Source organism: Eubalaena glacialis, chromosome 5 (assembly GCF_028564815.1).
Source record: "Eubalaena glacialis isolate mEubGla1 chromosome 5, mEubGla1.1.hap2.+ XY, whole genome shotgun sequence".
In the NCBI taxonomy this organism is placed as follows: Eukaryota; Metazoa; Chordata; class Mammalia; order Artiodactyla; family Balaenidae; genus Eubalaena; species Eubalaena glacialis.
Genome location: NC_083720.1, coordinates 75,589,009 through 75,613,896, shown reverse-complemented (window position 1 = coordinate 75,613,896; position 24,888 = coordinate 75,589,009). Strand labels below are relative to the sequence as shown.

General features: G+C 39.8%; 1 protein-coding gene across 7 annotated transcripts in view; it reads left to right on the top strand.

Annotated features, from left to right (window-relative positions):
* LNX1 (ligand of numb-protein X 1) overlaps positions 1 to 24,673 on the top strand; it is a 226,975-nt gene extending 202,302 nt beyond the window's left edge. For all 7 annotated transcript variants that reach the window (XM_061192269.1, XM_061192270.1, XM_061192268.1 and 4 more), the window contains 5 exons: positions 7,220 to 7,354; positions 13,818 to 13,995; positions 15,880 to 16,111; positions 23,539 to 23,697; positions 24,109 to 24,673. In XM_061192269.1, coding sequence (XP_061048252.1) covers positions 7,220 to 7,354; positions 13,818 to 13,995; positions 15,880 to 16,111; positions 23,539 to 23,697; positions 24,109 to 24,244 — 840 coding nt within the window. In that variant the 3' untranslated portion in view covers positions 24,245 to 24,673. The remainder of the gene's footprint in view (positions 1 to 7,219; positions 7,355 to 13,817; positions 13,996 to 15,879; positions 16,112 to 23,538; positions 23,698 to 24,108) is intronic.
* Positions 24,674 to 24,888: the final 215 nt, after the last annotated feature.

Genomic DNA, 24,888 nt, shown 5'->3' with positions numbered 1-24,888 from the left:
GCCACCCAACTGATGACCCCTAAACTTCTTCAAAAGATCACTGAGAAGAGACATTAATATAAGAATGTAGGGAGGGGAGGGGCAAGATGGCGGAAGAGTAAGACGCGGAGATCACCTTCCTCCCCACAGATACGTGAGAAATACATCTACACGTGGAACTGCTCCTACAGAACACCCACTGAACGCTGGCAGAAGACGTCAGACCTCCCAAAAGGCAAGAAAATCCCCACGTACTTGGCCGTGTGGATGAAAGGCTCTTGGTGCTCCAGCCAGGCATCAGGGCTGTGCCTCTGAGGTGGGAGAACCAACTTCAGGACACTGGTCCACAAGAGACCTCCCAGCTCCACGTAATACCAAATGGCGAAAATCTCTCAGAGATCTCCATCTCAACATCAAGACCCAGCTTCACTCAACAACCAGCAAGCTACAGTGCTGGACACCCTATGCCAAACAACTAGCAAGACAGGAACACAGCCCCATCCATTAACAGAGAGGCTGCCTAAAATCATAATAAGGCCACAGACACCCCAAAACACACCACCAGACGTGGACGAGCCCACCAGAAAGACAACATCCAGCCTCATCCACCAGAACACAGGCACTAGTTCCCTCCACCAGGAAACGACCCACTGAACCAACCTTAGCCACTGGAGACAGATACCAAAAACAACGGGAACTATGAACCTGCAGCCTGTGAAAAGGAGACCCCAAACACAGTAAGATAAGCAAAATGAGAAGACAGAAAAACACACAGCAGATGAAGGAGCAGGGTCAAAACACACCAGACCTAACAAATGAAGAGGAAATAGGTAGTCTACCTGAAAATGAATTCAGAATAATGATAGTAAGGATGATCCAAAATCTTGGAAATAGAATAGACAAAATGCAAGAAACATTTAACAAGGACGTAGAAGAACTAAAGAGGAACCAAGCAACGATGAAAAGCACAATAAATGAAATTAAAAATACTCTAGATGGGATCAATAGCAGAATAACTGAGGCAGAAGAACGGATAAGTGACCTGGAAGATAAAATGGTGGAAATAACTACTGCAGAGCAGAATAAAGAAAAAAGAATGAAAAGAACTGAGGACAGTCTCAGAGACCTCTGGGACAACATTAAACGCACCAACATTCAAATTATAGGGGTCCCAGAAGAAGAAGAGAAAAAGAAAGGGACTGAGAAAATATTTGAAGAGATTATAGTTGAAAACTTCCCTAATATGGGAAAGGAAATAGTTAATCAAGTCCTGGAAGCACACAGAGTCCCATACAGGATAAATCCAAGGAGAAACATGCCAAGACACATATTAATCAAACTGTCAAAAATTAAATATAAAGAAAACATATTAAAAGCAGCAAGGGAAAAACAACAAATAACACACAAGGGCATCCCCATAAGGTTAACAGCTGATCTTTCAGCAGAAACGCTGCAAGCCAGAAGGGAGTGGCAGGATATACTTAAAGTGATGAAGGAGAAAAACCTACAACCAAGATTACTCTACCCAGCAAGGATCTCATTCAGATTTGATGGAGAAATTAAAACCTTTACAGACAAGCAAAAGCTAAGAGAATTCAGCACCACCAAACCAGCTTTACAACAAATGCTAAAGGAACTTCTCTAGGCAAGAAACACAAGAGAAGGAAAACACCTACAATAACAAACCCAAAACATTTAAGAAAATGGGAATAGGAACATACATATCGATAATTACCTTAAATGTAAATGGATTAAATGCTCCCACCAAAAGACACAGACTGGTTGAATGGATACAAAAACAAGACCCATATATATGCTGTCTACAAGAGGCCCACTTCAGACCTAGAGACACATACAGACTGAAAGTGAGGGGATGGAAAAAGATATTCCATGCAAATGGAAATCAAAAGAAAGCTGGAGTAGCAATTCTCATATCAGACAAAATAGACTTTAAAATAAAGACTATTACAAGAGACAAAGAAGGACACTATATAATGATCAAGGGATCGATCCAAGAGGAAGGTATAACAATTGTAAATATTTATGCCCCCAACGTAGGAGCACCTCAATACATAAGGCAAATACTAACAACCATAAAAGGGGAAATCGACAGTAACACAATCATAGTAGGGGACTTTAACACCCCACTTTCACCAATGGACAGATCATCCAAAATGAAAATAAATAAGGAAACACAAGCTTTAAATGATACATTAAACAAGATGGACTTAATTGATATTTATAGGACATTCCACCCAAAAACAACAGAATACACATTTTTCTCAAGTGCTCATGGAACATTCTCCAGGATAGATCATATCTTGGGTCACAAATCAAGCCTTGGTAAATTTAAAAAAATTGAAATCGTATCAAGTATCTTTTCCGACCACAACGCTATGAGACTAGATATCAATTACAGGAAAAGATCTGTAAAAAATACAAACACATGGAGGCTACACAATACACTACTTAATAACGAAGTGATCACTGAAGAAATCAAAGGGGAAATCAAAAAATACCTAGAAACAAATGACAATGGAGACACGACGATCCAAAACCTATGGGATGCAGCAAAAGCAGTTCTAAGAGGGAAGTTTATAGCAATACAAGCCTACCTCAAGAAACAGGAAACATCTCGAATAAACAACCTAACCTTGCACCTAAAGCAATTAGAGAAAGAAGAACAAAAAAACCCCAAAGCTAGCAGAAGGAAAGAAATCATAAAGATCAGATCAGAAATAAATGAAAAAGAAATGAAGGAAACAATAGCAAAAATCAATGAAACTAAAAGCTGGTTCTTTGAGAAGATAAACAAAATTGATAAACCATTAGCCAGACTCATCAAGAGAAAAAAGGAGAAGACTCAAATTAATAGAATTAGAAATGAAAAAGGAGAAGTAACCACTGACACTGCAGAAATACAAAGGATCATGAGAGATTACTACAAGCAACTCTATGCCAATAAAATGGACAACCTGGAAGAAATGGACAGATTCTTAGAAATGCACAACCTGCCGAGACTGAACCAGGAAGAAATAGAAAATATGAACAGACCAATCACAAGCACTGAAATTGAAACTGTGATTAAAAATCTTCCAACACACAAAAGCCCAGGACCAGATGGCTTCACAGGCGAATTCTATCAAACATTTAGAGAAGAGCTAACACCTATCCTTCTCAAACTCTTCCAAATTATTGCAGAGGGAGGAACACTCCCCAACTCATTCTACGAGGCCACCATCACCCTGATACCAAAACCAGACAAAGATGTCACAAAGAAAGAAAACTACAGGCCAATATCACTGATGAACATAGATGCAAAAATCCTCAACAAAATACTAGCGAACAGAATCCAACAGCACATTAAAAGGATTTTACACCATGATCAAGTGGGGTTTATTCCAGGAATGCAAGGATTCTTCAATATACGCAAATCAATCAACGTGATACATCATATTAACAAATTGAAGGAGAAAAACCATATGATCATCTCAATAGATGCAGAGAAAGCTTTCGACAAAATTCAACACCCATTTATGATAAAAGTCCTGCAGAAAGTAGGCATAGAGGGAACTTTCCTCAACATAATAAAGGCCGTATATGACAAACCCACAGCCAACATTGTCCTCAATGGTAAAAAACTGAAACCATTTCCACTAAGATCAGGAACAAGACAAGGTTGCCCACTCTCACCACTATTATTCAACATAGTTTTGGAAGTGTTAGCCACAGCAATCAGAGAAGAAAAAGAAATAAAAGGAATCCAAATCGGAAAAGAAGAAGTAAAGCTGTCACTGTTTGCAGATGACATGATACTATACATAGAGAATCCAAAAGATGCTACCAGAAAACTACTAGAACTAATCAATGAATTTGGTAAAGTAGCAGGATACAAAATTAATGCACAGAAATCTCTTGCATTCCTGTATACTAATGATGAAAAATCTGAAAGTGAAATTAAGAAAACACTCCCGTTTACCATTGCAACAAAAAGAATAAAATATCTAGGAATAAACCTACCTAAGGAGACAAAAGACCTGTATGCAGAAAATTATAGGACACTGATGAAAGAAATTAAAGATGATACAAATAGATGGAGAGATATACCATGTTCTTGGATTGGAAGAATAAACATTGTGAAAATGACTCTGCTACCCAAAGCAATCTACAGATTCAATGCAATCCCTATCAAACTACCACTGGCATTTTTCACAGAACTAGAACAAAAAATTTCACAATTTGTATGGAAACACAAAAGACCCCGAATAGCCAAAGCAATCTTGAGAACGAAAAATGGAGCTGGAGGAATCAGGCTCCCTGACTTCAGACTATACTACAAAGCTACAGTAATCAAGACAGTTTGGTACTGGCACAAAAACAGAAACATAGATCAATGGAACAGGATAGAAAGCCCAGAGATAAGCCCACGCACATATGGTCACCTTATCTTTGATAAAGGAGGCAAGCATATACAGTGGAGAAAAGACAGCCTCTTCAATAAGTGGTGCTGGGAAAATTGGACAGCTACATGTAAAAGTATGAAATTAGAACACTCCCTGACACCATACACAAAAATAAACTCAAAATGGATTAAAGACCTAAGTGTAAGGCCAGACACTATCAAACTCTTAGAGGAAAACATAGGCAGAACACTCTATGACATAAATCACAGCAAGATCCTTTTTGACCCACCTCCTAGAGAAATGGAAATAAAAACACAAATAAACAAATGGAACCTAATGAAACTTAAAAGCTTTTGCACAGCAAAGGAAACCATAAACAAGACCAAAAGACAACCCTCAGAATGGGAGAAAATATTTGCAAATGAAGCAACTGACAAAGGATTAATCTCCAAGATTTACAAGCAGCTCATGCAGCTCAATAACAAAAAAACAAACAACCCAATCCAAAAATGGGCAGAAGACCTAAATAGACATTTCTCCAAAGAAGATATACAGATTGCCAACAGACACATGAAAGAATGCTCAACATCACTAATCATTAGAGAAATGCAAATCAAAACTACAATGAGGTATCATCTCACACCAGTCAGAATGGCCATCATCAAAAAATCTAGAAACAATAAATGCTGGAGAGGGTGTGGAGAAAAGGGAACACTCTTGCACTGTTGGTGGGAATGTAAATTGATACAGCCACTATGGAGAACAGTATGGAGGTTCCTTAAAAAACTAAAAATAGAACTACCATACGACCCAGCAATCCCACTACTGGGCATATACCCTGAGAAAACCATAATTCAGAAAGAGTCATGTACCAAAATATTCATTGCAGCTCTGTTTACAATAGCCAGGACATGGAAGCAACCTAGATGTCCATCATCGAATGAATGGATAAAGAAGATGTGGCACATATATACAATGGAATATTACTCAGCCATAAAAAGAAATGAAATGGAGGTGTTTGTAATGAGGTGGATGGAGTTAGAGTCTGTCATACAGAGTGAAGTAAGTCAGAAAGAGAAAAAGAAATACAGTATGCTAACACATGTATATGGAATCTAAGGAAAAAAAAAAAAGGTCATGAAGAACCTAGTGGCAAGATGGGAATAAAGACACAGACCTACTAGAGAATGGACTTGAGGATATGGGGAGGGGGAGGGGTGAGATGTGACAGGGTGAGAGAGTGTCATGGACATATATACACTACCAAATGTAAAATAGATAGCTAGTGGGAAGCAGCCGCATAGCACAGGGAGATCAGCTCGGTGCTTTGTGACCACCTAGAGGGGTGGGATAGGGAGGGTGGGAGGGAGGGAGATGCAAGAGGGAAGAGATATGGGAACATATGTATATGTATAACTGATTCACTTTGTTATAAAGCCGAAGCTAACACACCATTGTAAAGCAATTATACTTCAATAAAGATGTTTAAAAAAAAAAAAAAAAAAAGAATGTAAAGTCATGAAGGTTTGGGCTGGACCACTGTGGGGATTTGATTTATTGGTGGGTTCTTATTGCTTAAGGTTTTAAGACAAGGTCCCTGTTCCGGAGAGTGGGAATGAGTTATGGGTCATGGAAAGGAAGCTGCAGAGAGGCAGGAAGCGAATATCTCCACTCCCATTGTCTGAGCCCATGGAGAAGAGCGTGGACTTTCCGTGGCTTCCTTTCACGACCTGATTTGTCCATGGTATGACAACCGTGCCTGTGAAGGAAGAGGGCAGGCGGGCCGCTGTCCATCTGTGCTGTGATGCTGAGCCGTCTGGGGATGAGATGTAGAGGGGAACGCCTAGAACTTATTCCTCTCTTCTCCGCCTTCCTTGTCCTCAATCCTAGCCTTTCCTGGTTTCTAATCAAATCTAATCATGCCTTAGCCACGGTCAGCTTTTACTCAAGTGACAGGGAGGTCAGCAGACTACTTCTTGGACCATCAGGGAGCCTTGTTATGGATGTTTCACAGGTCCAAGGTCTAGTCTATCTGGCCTGCAGATCTGGAACCTCAATAGTCAGCAGTTCTGGAATAATGACCCACACTCTCAGACACAAGTGAAACTCATCTGTGGCAGAGAGCCAATAGGTAAATTTACGGTGTGCAATGTACCTTCCTAATAATCAGTGCATTTGCTATTTGCAGTGCTCTGTCCAAGTGTCAGGGTACATAGCAGAGAGGACTAGTCATCACAATTAGTGGCTGTCACATAAAAAAGGATCAAGGCAAAGACCTTTAATCAGGCTGCATTATAACCTGCCGTCATCCTCAGATTTCTGAAACGCTCATCCTTTCCAATGCCCAAATGTTTGAAACTGTCAGACACAGGATTCCTCTTCCTGCAGTGGTAGTGTTGCTGCCACCAACTCCATTTCTTTCTCTTTATTGTTTACCTGTGGTCTTAGACCTTTGATCTGAGATTTGGGCTGGGCTACCACTTTACGCTGTACATTCTGTTCTAGCTGGAAAGTCCTACAGACATGGCTTGTGTGCAGTGGAGCCCATTCATTAAAAATAAATTAGCAATGTCCAACAGTGTCTTTTCAAAGACTGTTGAATGAGTCAAACCTTCCCTGGTTTTTCCCTTGAAGCGATGGTCATTACCCGATTTAGGGATAAAGGAAATAACTCAAGTTCTTGCCAAATTACAAAGCGGGCATGGCCATGGAAAATACTAGAAATAATTTTTTTTCATAAAAAAAGGTAAAACCAAACTCATATCTTGGTAAGCCACTGGTGCTGGGTGCTTTGAATGGAAGCTCAGAGTGGCTAACACCTGTGTCTTATCACACAGGCCAGTGAAAGGCGCGTTCACCTCGTCGTGTCCCGCCAGCTTTGGCAGCAGAGTCCTGACATCTTTCAGGAAGCTGGCTGGAACAGCAGCGGCAGCCGGTCCCCAGGGCCAGGGGACAGGAGCAACCCTCCCAAGGTGAGGCCCGGCCAGGGTATGTCCACAGCTCCTGCAGGGAGCTCTTTCTTGGGAAGGCTGCATACTTGAACATTTTTAAGTGTCACCTCTGGACTTCATCACTTAAACACTATTTGACTTGTCTTGTGAAATGGAAAGCCCCAAATCCCATCTTCGAGAACTGGTGAGATAACAGGTGTCTTTCATCCAAGCAGGAGAGAGGAAGGTGCGTGAGAGTTTTGAAACCTGATCTTGAAAACCAGACCTCATATGGGGACCTAATTTCTAGCCTAAGCCAGATGGATGTCGTGTTTTTCCAACAGGCATTTTGTTTAAGGACTGCTCCCATTCACTTTGAAATGAAACAAGAGGTTTGCTTGGTTTCTAGTTTTTGAAGTTCCCGTCTGCCTGAAAATTAATGATTCCCCTTTAGTAAGTTTGTTTTTGCAAGAAGGACCCAGGAAGATAATAAAAACACTTGAAGTTCATGTAACATTAAGGAGTGGTGGGATTGGGACAAACCAGAGAGCATATGTCCTTATGGTGTTAAATTCCAGAAAAATTTTAAAACACTGTGGATGAAGCGGAATGCATCTCTAGGCAGAATGCCTCCTTCAAGGCAGCAAAATGTAGCCTATCTTTAAGTGAGGTGACTGACTCAGCACGATATGTACTTCTGTCATGGCCTTTATTAGAGGCAGTACTGTAACCTCTCCGTTTGGATGGGTATCTAAGCAACACAAACCTTGTTTAGTGCAAATTCAGAGTCCTATAGCCTTGGCTTGGCATCCTGTTGTGATGGCAATGAGTTTCTAGCCATCATTCCTCCTGGGACCTGGTTTCATTAAATCACTTGTCACTAAAATCTTATAGGTAGCCCATTCTTCTTGCAGCAGAGATTAAGGAATACCTACATTCTACATAAGGCTGTGTTTCAGTTTGGAATAACTCATGAGTTTGAGTTTTTGAGCAGTGGATACAGAAACAGTACTCAAATTTTTGATTTTGGAATACCTCTGCTTTATATACTGTTAACTGCACAGCCTACAAAGCTACACCACCTCTCCTTTCTCTAGCCAGCCAGACAGCCATGCCCCATAAATCCATAAATTTCAGGTTTATTTACAATAAACAATATAGAAAAACCAAGTACCTCCTGCTAAAACCTTTTATGGATAAGGACTCCCTGGTGTCTTTTTGCTAATAAATACCATTAGTGTTTAAATTAAACCAATGGGATTTTTTTTTTTTAATTTCTTATGTGTTTCTTACACAGGCATTTTTTTTTTTAATTTTATTTATTTATTTATTTATTTATGGCTGTGTTGGATCTTCGTTTCTGTGCGAGGGCTTTCTCTAGTTGTGGCAAGCGGGGGCCACTCTTCATCGCGGTGCGCGGGCCTCTCACTATCGCGGCCTCTCTTGTTGCAGAGCACAGGCTCCAGACGCGCAGGCTCAGTAACTGTGGCTCACGGGACCATTTGCTCCGCGGCATGTGGGATCTTCCCAGACCAGGGCTCGAACCCGCATCCCCTGCATTGACAGGCAGATTCTCAACCACTGCGCCACCAGGGAAGCCCCAATGGTATTTATTAATGGAAAACTAGCTTATTAGCTCAATTAATTAATGTTTTAATCTAATTATGGTTGAGTTAACTAGACCATATTATATTCTGGTTCATTACACCACTAAGAATGCAGCTTCCACCAGCACTGTGGGCTTTATAATCCCTTCTGCCGAACCATCATGAATCATGGAAACAGCTGGGGTAATCTGATAAAATTTTTGCTGCAACCTCCTGTCATGTGTCCAGTTCCTGGAAAACATATATAACAGACTGGCCTAGTGGGAAATTGTAATTATTTTCATTTTAATTTATAGTTCTATCTGCCTTCTGAAATGTACACACACACACACACACACACACACACACACACTGGCATATTTAAAATTAAACTAAGACATATAGACATTTGATGATTTAGTTTTTTATGATCCTACTAAAGTTTTGTTTTATTTAGGAAGCAACATGGCTTTTTGAAAGTAGGAGCTTAAATGATTCAAAGAAATACCAAAGAAGGCAAACCAAGATTTGTGAGACAGAGAAGTTTTTCGCCAATTGAAAAGTTAAAGAATGATAGGCACCAAATTTAGGAGTGGGTTACCTCTGTGGGAGAGGAAAGGGAACGTGACCAGAGGAAAATCACAGAGGGACTTGAGCTGCACACAGAACCTATATTTCTGATGCTGCGTTGCAGAGTACACGGGTAGGTCATTATGTTCATCTTTATACTTTTATTATACGTCTGAAATGTTTTCTTTTAAAAATCCAAAGTGAACATTCCATAACATATTTTAAGAGCTGAATGATGAGTATACAGGTGCCCATGATACTTTTTAATCAGTTTGAACTGTGTCATAAAAAATTATATTTTTAAACATTAGGGAATATTCTGAGGTCTCCACAGTAGGGAACGGGGTGGGGACAGAACACGGGTGGAAAAGAAGATCTCTGTCATATGTAGCTCTTCTTCTCCCAACCAAAGTTAGGCAACTCTGGGTGTGAAGGGTTCGGGGTGTCGGGGGATGATGACTTGGGTTTTTCTGTCCCTAACATGGATCTCTCTCTGGCGGGGAACCCAGTGGCTGTCGGAGGCACAGGACACCTTGATTTGGGGGTAGCCCAGACATTCGTGCTGAGCACAGCTGTACCAGCTCAACAAAGCATCCCTGTGTTCAGTGCAGCGAGACTGCTTGGTGAGCACTGAGGAGGTGTGATGGAAAGACTGTGTCTCCAGGGACTTGTATCTGAAAGCACAGACAGCACACCTCTGCAGCCAGGAGGACATAGCTTTCAGCATTCAAATCTTACATGTCATGTATTTTATTTGACAGCATTAAATTTGGTTTGAGTTCTCTATTCAGTGAGACAAATTCTTTCTGGAATAATTGGGTAATTAATTCTTTCATGTGTGTTTTTCCACCGTCACCTGAAACTTGATAGATTAATTTATATCACGTGTTTAAATGGTACCTCTAAAAGCAGAGCGGTGTACAGGGGAGAGCAAGGATTTAGTGTCAGACATCCTAGATTTCAGCACTCAATCTTTCTCCTGCCAGTTGCGATTCACTGACCAAATTTTTTTTTAATGGTGAGCCTCGGTTTGCCTGGCCTGACACATGGAAGTAAACAACAAATAATTTTTTCTTTTCCTAAAGGAGTATCTGGCCAGTCTGTACGTTATTCAGGCAATATTTATTCATGACAAAATAATTAAAGCCTCAGTAATACTCCCTATTAACTGGAGTGGCAGGAGAGAAGCCAATGGAACTTCTGGAATATTTCATAGAATACGTAATTTTGCTGCTTTCACATGAATTTAGTAACACATTTTTTAACCAAAGTATTCTCAGATAAAAGCCATATCTTCCATTTAACTGCATTTCTTTTAGCCACAGGTTTGCAGCATGTGGGCATTCTGACCCATTTTATAGATGAAGTCAGAGGAACCTGGAGTGATTACAGTGTTATAAAATCTCTCGCTTATTACTATTAGAACCCAAATAGCAACAAACGATGTTCAAACTTCCTACTAGAAAGGCAATTAAATTATCGGAATTTTTTTCACCTGGGTAAACATTATAAATACTGTATTGCTAAAACCCAGTACTGGATGAATTGTGGGAAATTAGCATTTTCACAGCGTATTGTTGAGATTATAAATGATAGAGCTGTTTCAAAGGTAATTTATCAATATCTATCAAAATGTTAAAGGCTCAGGCTCTTTGATTTAGCAGTTATACTTCTAGGACATTAGCCTGAAGAAATATTTACACAAATGCACAAGATATGTGTGTCTAAGGATATTCACAGTGACACTGTTTAATTTTGTGAAAGACTGTAAAAAACCCAAGAGGTCATTAATGGTGGATATGGCATATTCACACGATGAAATACTAGGCAGCTGTTCAAGAAGAGATAACGTGTGTGTGTGTGTGTGTGTGTGTATTTACATCAAAAAGATGTCCTTATTTTCCAGAGCATTCCATATGTGTATAAGGCATCACCTTGAGAGATTGACTAACTACCCCTACAATACCCCAGGCCCCCTGGAAATAATGGAGTTAAGCCCTTCTTTGAGAGCACAGGGAATAAATGCCTTATGAATATCCCCAGAAACAAGCTGAAGCAGCAGGGCAGCCTGTTGGAGTCTCTGGGTTTAGAGCTTTGCCCTGAGTTGGGGGCATTTCAGAACTGCCTGCATCTCCAAGCTGGGATCATTTGAGAGCTATTTGTGGTTAAAGGAAGAGACATCCTGAATCTAATTTCTTTTTAAAAAGGAAAAGTCATGTGCTAAGGACAGATCTTGAGATCCCCTCCAAGTCTACTCCTTTGCCTCAGCTGGAATGCTAGGACCACTATGTTCATACTGTTACTTGCTTGTCTTGTCTTGAAACTTTTCTCTGAAGAAAGCCCCATTTCAGTTTTACAACCCTCATCTGACAACCAATCTCTACAGGGCACTTCAAAGTTCTAAGCTTTATATAAACACAACCCAGACCTTACAAGTACTAATTGTAACATATACCTTGCTATAATCTTAATTTCCAATTTATTATTCTATTACTATCAAAAACAATGTGGCAATTTGCAATTCATCCATCCATTTATTCTACAAACATGTACTTACCATCATCAATGTGTTAAACACAATGCTCAGGGCTAGGGATACAGTCACAGGGCATTACTGTATACAGTAAGGCCATTAAAACAGACGTGGGTTATTTAAAACCATAGGAAATCATCAGATAATAAATGCACAAAAATCCTAGGCTTGCTTCATAATGAAGCATTAAAAATTGATTCTGTACATGCAAGCATTAGTTCTGTATGATGTCAACCATCAAATTTACAGAAGTTTAATTATAATTCATTTGATTTGTTGCATAGATAATATATTCACAGGGTTCAAAAAATGGAAAGTATATATTAAGTTTCTCACCCTTCCCTGATCTGCCCAGTTTCCCCCTCCACCCCCATGAAACCACTTTTTCTTCCAGAATTTCTTTATGAAAATGCAAATATCAGTACAAATTCTTATTTCCCTCCTTTTTTTTTTTTTTAAATGAAAGGTAGTATACTTATATTTTGTTCTGTAGCTTGGTTATTTTTGTCAGATGTGTTTTTAAATTTTCTTTCTTTAGATAGAACTATAAGCTATGTTTTGAACCATGGACTTCTTTGAGGTTTGATCAAGGGTTATAAGTATTTATTTGCAGTGCAAATGCCCACCTAGTCTCCTAGGTCACTGCCCAAGCAGGAAGGAGAATAACTTTTTAGAAAAATATATATTGATACATATTCATTGATAAAGCAGTACCCTTGACCTACTCTTATTGCTTCAAGATAACGTTGAATGTGGCTTCAATGTTTTTAATCTAGTGTTGTTGAATCAAATCACAATTAATTTGCTTTTGAAAAGTTGGTCTACAATGTGTATTATATAATGTATATATTATGTTTTATGTAATAAAATTAAAGGCTATAACTGCACATTATTTAGGACTGCTAAAGTAAGAGTAAAGTTGTCAGCTGGGGCAAACCTAGATATTGGTGAGTTTTTAGAGTATAATATCTAGGAAATTCATTATTTTTCTTTGAGGATTTCTGTAATTGATTACCTGCATAAATTAAACTGGGACTATTTAATTTAAATATGGTTACATTTTAACTTAGAAAAACTTCCTGATATTCATGCATGACAAGAGTTTTACGAAATGTTGACTCACTGTATCAGGAATAAATGGGTCACCTGAAAAATTTTGGGTGCAGTTCACTTTGTATACTTAATATTTCTCCAGTGGTCTCCAACCTATTCCTCTTCCCATTTTTTACTTCTCCCATTTGGAATATAAATTTTCTCTGAGTCAGCCTATGGAATTTGGGATAATATAACTCTGTTGAGTGAGGACCAAGTGAGGAGTTCTCTGCATCTCTCTCCCTCTCTCTCCCTCCTTCTATGTACGACCAAGAACCACCATCATATATTTATGCAATCTTGGTAGTTTTTTGTATGTAAGAAATGCAGGGGCTTCCCTGGTGGCGCAGTGGTTGAGAATCTGCCTGCCAATGCAGGGGACACAGGTTCGAGCCCTAGTCTGGGAAGATCCCACATGCCGCGGAGCGGCTGGGCCCGTGAGCCACAATTACTGAGCCTGCGCGTCTGGAGCCTGTGCTCCGCAACAAGAGAGGCCGCGATAGTGAGAGGCCCACGCACCGCCATGAAGAGTGGCCCCCACTTGCCGCAACTAGAGAAAGCCCTCGGACAGAAACGAAGACCCAACACAGCCATAAATAAATAAAGAAAGAATCCTGGTCAAAAAAGGTGATGATTTACTTTCTAAAAAAAAAGAAGAAAGAAAGAAATGCAAACCCACTTGTGAACAAATGTGCTATATTTGTTTTTCTGTCTGTGCCTTCAGCCCCTCCACCCTGCGGTCACTTGTCATGAGAAGGTGGTAAGTGTCCAAAAAGACCCCAGTGAATCACTCGGCATGACCGTTGCAGGGGGAGCATCACATAGGGAGTGGAATTTGCCAATCTACGTCATCAGTGTTGAGCCCGGAGGAGTCATAAGCAGAGATGGAAGAATAAAAACAGGTAAAAAGTAAAGAGACTTAAGGTACTGGGGCAGCAGAGTGTTAAAAGGAATTAGCAGCTTACTGGGTTAGGTAACTGTTTCCAGAATTAACAAGAGAATGTGAGGGTGATCTGGCCAGGGCATCTGTTACCCATTGACCATGATTGGTTTGAGTATAGTTCCTGGACTGGGTTTCACCCCTCTTGGTTCATGTGGGTTGATGTGGGCCACCTTGCTTGCTGGTAAAGTGAGTATCTGCAAACAATGCCAAGAATTAATAGGGAAGAGCTACAGTTATGAGCAAGTTGCCTTGATTAACTGGCATAATTTGGTTCCATTCATTCTAAGTAATTCTTTGGTGGATTGATCCAGTGATGAAACTGTTCATGAATCGTTCCATTTATGGGTTGGATAGGAGAAATAATTTGATGGATTTTGATTCAGTGAATATTTATTAAGTGAAAATACCAAGCCAGGTACTTTCCCATTGATGAAAAGTGTTTCACTACTTTAATCTTATGTGACTTGGGCTCCTTAGAGTGAAGGAAGGAGATGTCCAATTTGTATCTTTGATAGTAATGTCAGTTCCCATGGATGGGTAGCTGATGGTTGAGCCGATATGCCCTTTCAGGGTGTTCAGATTCAAGAAAGAAAATGTGAAGTTTTTGAAGTACAGTTGCTCAGCCTGAGGGGCCACAGGGGGATGGCATGTGTGAAGGGGTTCAGTCAGCCAACATAACAGTGCTTCTCTGGGGTTCAGGATGAACTCAAGGCCTTTCCCATCTTTCTCCTCCTGTCCTTTTACTCTTGCTATGGTTATTCTGTGTGAGAAAGTTGATATTCAAAGGAGGCAGAAAAACAGGAGGGAGATAAAAAGATAGGAAATGGAGGTAGGGGAGGTATGTACTTTAGTTTCTCTTTTCTTTTTCACCCAAGCACCCAGGTGGGGAACGATGAGGTCAACCACGAAGTGACTTATTAGTGAGAGAACGTGAGCAGAGGGTTATATGATAGGATGGCCTGCACACAGTAGGGGCTTAACCAGTGATAGCTGTCAGCACCTTTGCACTGGATAGAAACGGAACCTCTTCTTCCCACCTCTTTAGGAACACAGTTTCAGGCCCATTGTTCTTAACTGCCACAGACTCATCTGTCAGACTCTCTCATGGGAAGCTTATTATTTATTCATTCAACCCTTATTTATTGGGTGCCTACTACATGCCTGGCTCCGTGTGGGTGCTGCGCGCTTTTGCCACTTGCTCCGCCTTTGTGCTAAAAATGGGAAGAAAAGGAAAAAAAAAGGAGGTTTTCTTTGATTAAATAGTGAACGTGGCTATTTTATCTCCCTTCCTTCCTCCCTTCCTCCCTTCCTCCCTCCCTTCCTTCCTTCCTTCTTTCCTCCCTCCCTTCCTTCCTTCCTCCCTCCCTCTCTTCTTTCCTCCCTTCCTTCCTTCCTTCCTTCCTCCCTCCCTTCCTTCCTCCCTCCCTCCCTCTCTTCTTTCCTTCCTTCCTCCCTCCCTCCCTCTCTTCCTTCTTTCCTTCCTTCCTTCTTCCCTCCCTCTCTTCCTTCCTTCCTTCTTTCCTTCCTTCCTCCCTCCCTCCCTCCCTCTCTTCCTTCCTTCCTTCCTTTCTTCTTTCCTCCCTCCCTCCCTCTCCCCCTTTTTAAGGCAAGAGCCAAATACCAATAGGTGTGCTTTAGAATCCCCCCCCATGTGATTTACCAGCGCCTTGGCACATGCGCACTGCTCGCGATTTGATGTGTGAAAACCCAGCCGCATGTCGACGTGAGGCTAAGGAAGTGCCCCTTGCTCTCCCCACGTACCCGCATCCCAGTCAGTCCCTGCCCCTTTGCCTTTCCAGTTTGCACTCTCACTAAGAATGGCTTCTGCTTCTCCGGTCACTAGGTGACGTTTTGTTGAATGTGAACGGGATCGAACTAACAGAGGTCAGCCGGAGCGAGGCGGTTGCTTTGTTGAAAAGCACATCCTCCTCGGTGGTACTTAAAGCTTTGGAAGTCAGAGAACGTGAGCCCCAGGAAGAAGGCAGCAGCCCAGCAGCGCTGGACTCCAACCACAGAGTCACGGCCCCACCTGGCAACCGGTCCCCCTCCTGGGTCATGTGGCTGGAATTACCACGGTGAGTCCCAGCGTGACCTCCTTGCGGAGGTGTGGGAGGAAACGATGATAGTTCTTAGACCACTGTTTCACTCTCTTGGGCTGATTCAGGGCACTGACATGTTAATGAGGCCCAGGCTTGGTTGCGGGTCTATTTGAAAGAATTTGTGTTCCCTTTTGTAACTGAAACTGCCGTAATTCTTGGGCAGGGACGAAAGCCTGGGTGTGGAAACACTGTTCGGCCTTCGAGGAGCTCGTAGGGCTGCCACGTTCGACTGTGTGGGTTGTTTGTGCGTCAGGAAGCTCAGTCGACAGAGAGAGGGCGCTGTTTTCACACACTCTGGAGCAGGGCAAGGTCACCTTTTCCCAATTGGCTAGTGGCAGGCCTAGGAACTTGCAATGAGGTAAAACCCGTCTGTGGCTTCACCTCTCCAGCTCTCCGGTGGCCCCAGCTAAACCCAGAGCAACGCAGCAGCACATTTTGCCTTTGCCCAGATGTTGGGTCCTGTGTTGATTGAGGGCCTGTCTCAGATCACCTCTCCCTTGTTCCTACTCTTGAAAAGTCCTCGTGTAAACCTTCAGAAAGCAGCTAGTTTGTCATCTCAGTGAGATGTAACTAGAGCCTTAGAGGGGAGCCAGATAAATGTTTTGGAAAGTTCAGGAAAGGATTTGAGGGCAGCCTTGCTAAATGGCTAGATACAGAAATCAAATATTCGAAGGACAGATAAATTGGGGTTTGCTCACCTGCATCAGAGTGTAAGCTCTTGACCTTCAAAGGATTGCCTTAATAATTCCAAATGCACGACTTAAATGTTAAACATTAGAGTCACTGATGATGATATGCTGGCAGAGGATTAAATGAATGAAAGTAGGATGTTTGGTTTTAGTACATTTTTCTCGAGGGTGGAGATAGGTTGGTCTCTCTCTCTCTCTCTCTCTCTTTTAATTTTAAATGAGGTTTTAAAAAACATCCCTACCTCAAATACACACTGAGATTCCCTTTTTAGCCTTCATTAGTTGATAAAATATTTTTTAAATGAGTACATTTTAAGTTAAAAACTGAGCATTGAGTTTAAATTTTTTTTTAAGTTTTTAAAAACATTTTCTTCCTGGGTGGAAGAAGAGAATGTTACTTTAACTAAAATCGTGTGAAAAAAAAAATTTCTAAAACTTCAATCTATTAAAATGGATCATTTAAAAAAAAGTTTTGTGCTTGAAAGCTACTTGTCTTATAAAACAGAGTTCCTTGCCGTTCATTCATGTAAAGACAGAACAAATGTGAGATGTGTTTTACTTCACATACAACCAAGTGAATGGCTTTCTCTCCCTCTACCTTTGCCCTTGACTTTGGGCACAGCACTTCCCTGCTCTTATCAGAAGTCCAATCTGGATTTTGCTCATTTCCTTTAAAAGAATAGAAAGTATGAAGCCAGCAAAGACAACACTGGTTTGCAGTCACCCTGGCAATTCTTAGTTTCCTTCATCCCCTCTTCTCCTCATAGTAATAAGCACAGTGAACATTCAGAGGGCACCAAAGGGTAGAGAGAGAGTGAAAGTGAGTCTTCCACCCTTGGCGTCTCAGATCCGCTCAACAGAGGTCGCAGTTACCAATGACTTGTGTAATTTTCCAGGGAGTGTCTATGTCAGAGGTTGGTAAACTTTTTCTGAAAAGGGCCAGAGAGTGCAGATTTGGAGGGTCATGCTGTCTCTGTTGCCACTATTCATTTCTGCTGTTGTGGTGTGAAAGCAGCCATAGACAGTCAATACATAGATGAATGGGCATGCCTGTTTATTTATAAAATTGGGTGTTGGGCTGGGCTGTAGTTTGCTGACCCCTAGTCTAGGTATATATGTACCCACACACGTACAGTGGTAACATACACACTATGATGTACCGTAATTTTTTTTTGATCTAAGAATATACTTTGGGTATCATTTCACATCAGTACACATCAAGCTGCCTCGTTCTTTTCTATGGCTGATAGTATTCTCTTGTATAGAAGTACCATATTGATTCATCCAGTCCTGTTGGTAGTGGACACTTAGGTTGTTTTCATCTTTCATAAGCAATGTTGCAAAAAGAATTCATAAGGAAGGTACAGTGATGCTCATTGCACTGTTGTCGTGTCCACTACCAATAGGAACTGGATAAAGAAATCCTGCTATATCTGTACAACCCTGTGATAGGTTACCTGGTTATAAAACTATCTGATCACCTCTTTTTGGATTTCGTAGGCATTGCATCACTGACTCGCACTGAGTGGTGATGTGGAGAAGTGAGGCCTGCCTCATTTCTTTCCTTCTCTGTGTGGCTTGGTCTTTCTACCTAACGTTCAAGATAAATGTTCTGTTATTTGGCGTCTTCTTTTCAGGGAGTCCAGATATGTATTTGTTACCTCTTTTTGTTTTATATCTTTCATTTTCTCTTGAATCCTTTTCAATTCTGTTTACTTTCATTCTGCTTTCTTTGCTTGTTTTGATCTGTCCTTCATAACCCTTACTGTGTTTTCAGTAGTACATCTTTGCCTTTGTAGTCACTTTCATTTCTGTGTTCTTATTTTTCCCTTCCACGTCTTTCTTCTCAGCCCATTTCTTCTCCTCTTGTCTTATATCTCCCCTTGAAATCTTATATCTCTGCCTTGATCTCTTTTACAGAGCCATTGTTTCAGAAGTAGTTTAAATTCACAGTAACAGGGTTGGTTATAAATTTCCTTTTCTCTAGCAGCATTTCATTTCTGTGGCAGCATTCTTCTGGTGAGTGGTTTTTGTCTGTTACTGTTTTTACTGTTACTCTCTGCCTTTTCTTTTATAATGTGTCTCTGGTTCATTTTTTAACCTTTGAGCTAAATTTTTCCTGGAGTGGCTGTTTGCTGGAGGTTTATAATAAAAGGAAGGAACCAGGGCCATCTTGCAGGTTGGCATTTCTGATCTTGACTGCATAGAGCCCCAAAGGTGCCAGGTTCTCCCTCACTGATGCAATACCATGGGCATAAATGTCTCTAGTCATTTGGCATTAGTGATATCCTAAGAGTTTCAGGCCTTAGCAAAAGTTACTTGCCTGCCGGAACCACTAGAGATTTAGGCTGCAAATAGTTTTTATTTTTTAATTCACAAAGAAGACATTTCCCTCCAAGTTATACATTTACCCAGTCAAACCTTATCCCCTTTTGCTTAACAGATTTTGAGGGAAAGCTATTTGCCCTAAAGTATGATCCAGCCACTTACCTAAGATTCCCCACCAGTGAAGAAAAGTGATATGTCAGGAGGTCTAGAAACAAACAATCTCTTTTCTAGGACATTGTGATCGTGTCCTCAAGTGCAGTCCAACACGTAGAATGAATGTATATGAAGAGGGTACCATTAGTATGCTGAACCGGTGGGTGTCAGATATAATAAACACTAGCAGAGAGTAAAAGTAGGTTATTAAGGACAATGCAAATATGTCTCACCCTTACCAGGGGTGCCTTTTGTGCACCCCTGGGCAGTAGCTCCAGACATGGGCTCTAAGCTATACAAATTATCAGATGCCATTCAATTGGAGGGGATTCAGAAAACACTGAAGACCTTCTGCTTTATTCACAGTTGGCTCTCAGGGCCCACACTCCACATCTGGAAGTCTTTGAAAACATGCTCTCATCCGGACTAGTATGATAGTAATACACATTAACTCATTTCTTCTCTTGCCTAAGAATTTAACCTTCCACTTTCCTGAACTTCATAAAGCATTTTGATGAGGATTGGTCTGTATTGAAGAGCAGGGAGGCAAATATCATGGGTTGTTTTTTTTTTTAAGTCAAAAACTTTTACATTTTAACTATAGGACAGGGACACTGTCAAGTACATCCAAACCCGGGATAGAAATAACAACTGCAACAGTAGCTCATACTGATATAACCTTTTCTGTGTGCCAGGCACTCTGCTAAGAGCTTTACATGTTCTTTGCATTTTTCACTCATTTAAAACTCACCTCAGTCCTATGCTCTAGGTACTAATATTATCCCCACTTTAAAGATAGGAGACTGAGGCATAGAGTGGTTAAGTAACTTGCCCAAGGTAACATGCTAGTTAATATTGCAGAACTGGGATTTGAACCAGGCTGTCTGGTTGGGATCTTAACCACTATGCAATGTTTGGTGAGCATCCTTTAGGAGGATGTGAAGCCTATATTTAGCTTTTATAATTTGAGTCTTACCGTTTCTCTCTCTACCATAAACAAGTTCTGCAGGAGTGTAAATGCCTCAGATTTCTGTCATTCAGTGGATGTTTCATGCACCCAGCAGCACAGTATGTATTTTTCTTCATTGCTTAGCCTCTTAGGCCTCAAATTTCTTGCCATTCTCCTCCCCACCTCCCACCATTACCTTCCCTGTGTGATGTTTGCTAATAAGTCACAGTCAATCAGGAATCAAATGAGTAACTCCTGGCTAAGTCATTTAAGGAGCAAAATTAGTCTTTTATAATTGCCCCAAACTCACCTATATTTATGGTGGGATATGAATGCACTTTAATGTGTTTGTTGTAATAGTGGGTGGAGCCTCCACAGGAATACCTAGTGTCTCTGTAGGTCTTTAAATGGCTCTGCTTAGCAGGCATTTGTTGAATGAAATAATCAATAGAGTAAGTTCTAGGAATAGCCCTCATGGACTTCATAATATAGTAAGCAACAACATGTCATAGTAAATTATTAAAAATTATGAATTAAAGACGTTATAATTAAAATATTGTGTAGGCACAGGGTGCTTTGGGAACCTAGAAAATACATTGGAGTGAATGGTGGTATGTTTCATCTAGCTGGAGGATATAACCAAACTAGGAGAGTTAAGAATATCAGTTACTTTTCACAGTCATGCTACGTAACAAACTAGCCACAAAACCTCAGTAGCAGAAAGTGAAAGTCAAAGAGGGAAGATGGAAGTGAGGCTGCCCACATCTGGAGCGTGCAGGCCAAGCCTGCAGAGCCCTGGGCCCACGGTGAGCGGCCCCTGTGATGTGCAGAATGCCCGTTCCACAGGGAACGTCAGACACAGATCAGCTTCAGCTGATCCAGGCCAGGTGTGATTGATCTTGGCTGGCTCCCTCATGCATTTGCAGCCCTTTCTGGGTCGTTTAGGTGGCTCTGCTAACCTTGGCTGGCCATGCTCCTGTGTCTAGATTTGGCTGGCTCTGGCCAACATCCCACTGATGATCTTATGGCTGAATCCAGAATTGGAGGAGGGCACCACAAAATTATACAATAAGTGGCACGGATGATACCAGGGAAGGGTGATGACTTGGGGCCATTAATGTACTTATTTTACACAGTAAGGAAGAATGAGGAGATATTAGTTGTTTTGGACATGTTGAGGTTGAGATACCAGTGGAACATCAAGTTTGATAAACATGTCTACAGCAGCAATTCCCAAAGTTTTTGTTTCAAGACCCCTACACTTATTTAGAGTATTGATGATCCCCAAGAGCTTTTGCTTATATAGGTTATACCTACTAATATTTTACCTTATGATAAATTAATCTGAAGAATTTTATTAAATCATTTAAAATAATCCATTATATATTAACATAAATAACATCTTTTATAAGAAGCAGTATTTTTAAAAATTACAAGAGTGGCAGTGTATGTTTTTTGCAAACCTCTTTAATGTTTGGCTTAATAGAAGATAACTCTGGACTCTCATATCTACTTCTGCATTCAGTGTCCTGCCAGATCACCTATCACATGTCCTCTGGAAAATGTCACCATATGCTTGTAAGAAAATGAGAATGACTCATTAATGTTATGTTGAAATTTTTGTATTGGTAACATAAAAATTTTAGATGATTATTTTTATAGCTTGTCCACATGGAATAAAATATTAAGAGTCAAGGTCCAAAGTGATAATTAACGAAAAACCCAATGGTCAAAAGGGTGAGAAATACTTAAGTTTCGAGTATTGCTCCATGTACCCATTTATATGTTTTAAAGAACGTTAAGACATATTTAATCATGACCTTGGGTAAGAAGCACCCACCAGCTCTCCTCCAAACATTGGGTATAGGTGGGAACATAATGCTCTAGTGTCTGGGGAACAATTACCTGCTTTGAACATGAGCAGTCAGTGAGCCACTGTGTAAATGTGGCGTCAAACACACCACAACTCCTACAGGATGAATTTACTAACATCAACTATTACTGTGAAATACAGCAAATGAATGTTTTATAATAAAAATATGGTTATGTTTCATTTAATGAAATTCATATTTTTCAGCAATTTCAGCGAAAGAAATTATTGTAAATGATATATATGTATGACAACAGATACAAAACAAAATTGAGTTGAATTTTAGCACTACATTTTAAAGTTACCCACCAGACAAACCCAAAGCTTGTTTTACTTCAAATGGGAGTCGAAATGCCATGAAAAATTCATGTTACATTGATTAGCAAGGTCAGTAACAAATGTAATGACCAACTTCATCACCAGAACATTTCTCAAGAGACTTTTTATTGGTTTTTCAAAAAAATTAGTATTTCAAGGTACAGTTTATAAACAAAATCACCAAATCTTGACTTTTACCAACATGAAAATGCTAATTCTCTTTCAAACCAGTTCCTGGACTGGGGGATTTTGGAGTCAAATCCAGCTGCTGACATACCTCTGTCATAACTGTAACACAGTTTTGTACTTAGCCTGCACCTATGTTAACACTGATCCAACTGCCACCGAATAATAAAAGGAACAGCTTCCTCAATCTAATTTTCTATTTTAGCTGAGGGTTCTACCCATTTACAAAAGACCTGTGGTCTTTCTCCCATTCCTGTTATAACTTGCTATTCAGTTTACCGCCAGTTTTTTCTCCTTCAGTATGAATCATTCTTACAATCTTTAAATGCACCTCAATCTCCATTCACTATATTACGCTGCCTGCATGCAACCTATCAAACATGTAGAACTATGTATAAACTGGTATCTTTCAAGTCAGAACTTCAGCCAATGAATTAATTAGGGTTACATTTAAATTTTTTTCACTGAGATATTAACCATTTATTCAAAGAATTTTTCCTTCATTAAAAATTATTTACATCCATAAGGAAATAAAAATACGGTATCTGTAAGTATGCTTGAATGTGGTTCATCAGTAAAGATTTAGGCATAACTAACTTTTTAATATAAGTTGAGAAATTAAATCTTCTTTAAGCCAGAAATGATTCTTTCCCAGTAGACATATAAACAGAACATAATAGATGGTGTCACTTTTAAAAGGGTGGTTAGCTCTGGAAAAGAGAAGTTCAATTAGAAAAAGTCAGCTAAAAGCACAAAGGTCACTGGGCTATGACACAATTTTGAGTGAGACCCATCCAGTGCTATTAAGCCTAAAAAAAATAATGCCAATAAAGGGAATGGGAGATGAATCACAGTAATTACTATGAGTTGGAATTAACTGTGCATTTACATTGATTTCGTTCTATTTCAGGTACCTGTACAACTGTAAAGATGTTATACTGCGAAGAAACACAGCTGGAAGTCTGGGCTTCTGCATTGTAGGAGGTTATGAAGAATCCAATGGGAACAAACCTTTTTTTATCAAATCCATTGTTGAAGGAACACCAGCATACAACGATGGAAGAATCAGGTAATAATAATGACTACTTAACAAAAAAACTTATATTCAAAGATTGTGTTTTATACGTGCAAAAAGCCTGGCCCCATTTGAAATAAGGCACCTATTTATTGTATCTTTTTTTATTGGTAAGAAATTTAAAACATTTATGCAGCATTCCATTTCTAAGAAATCCAAAATGATTTGTTAACTCTTGGTCCCATACAGCAACTTCCTATACTTTTAGCATTCTTTCTAAAACAAGCAGAATGATAGAATTTGAAGAATTTAAGTGAGGGGTGTAGGGAGAACCTTAATTAGAAGTATTGATAATATAATTAAAACTGACAGATGAAGCTAAAACTAGGACCACCAAAAAAACTTGCATTAACTTCAGCTGTGGCTCAGAATGTTACTCATGTGCCTTATTTATTTTTTTTTTAGATGTGGTGATATTCTTCTTGCTGTCAATGGCAGAAGTACATCAGGAATGATACATGCTTGCTTGGCAAGGATGCTAAAAGAACTTAAAGGAAAAATTACTCTCACCATTGCTTCTTGGCCTGGCACTTTTTTATAGAATCAGTGATGGGTCATAGAAAAACAGGAAATCACAAATAAGCTAAGTTGAAACAATGTATTTATCGTGACAATTTTTGCATTTGAAGGCTACAATGTAAAAATATAAACTTTAATGTCAGAAAAAGGATCTAATGAAAAGCCAATTTACACCTCAGAAAATATAATTCTCAAAATATAAACATTACTAATAGTTTTTATTCAGTGTGGAGCATTTCTCATTACTCTGAACTTTAAGTTTATATTTTTCTATTCAATAAAAAGCTCTTAAACAGCTGACATGGTTTGTATGCCCCCACTGAATTCAAATCATACAGTTAAATTAAAATCTGGTATATGCTGAGGTCTGCAAAGGGTACATTATGGGCATTTTAAAAACAATTTCCAGACAGAGGATTTTTAAAAGTGCATTGCTGAAAAATGTTCATCAAATGAGAAATAAATATTTTTCAAAAATTATATAGCTGTCTTTTAGTATGTGATACTAAGTTCATTTCTATTATCACTATTTAAAAGTTCCTAGAAATTCATTCTTTCAAAACCATGTTGCTACCATCACTGACAAATACCTTCTAAGGGCTATCCCTAAAAATGTTCACAGAATTATATAAACTTGTACTTTCTTAAATGTAATGGGAAATGACT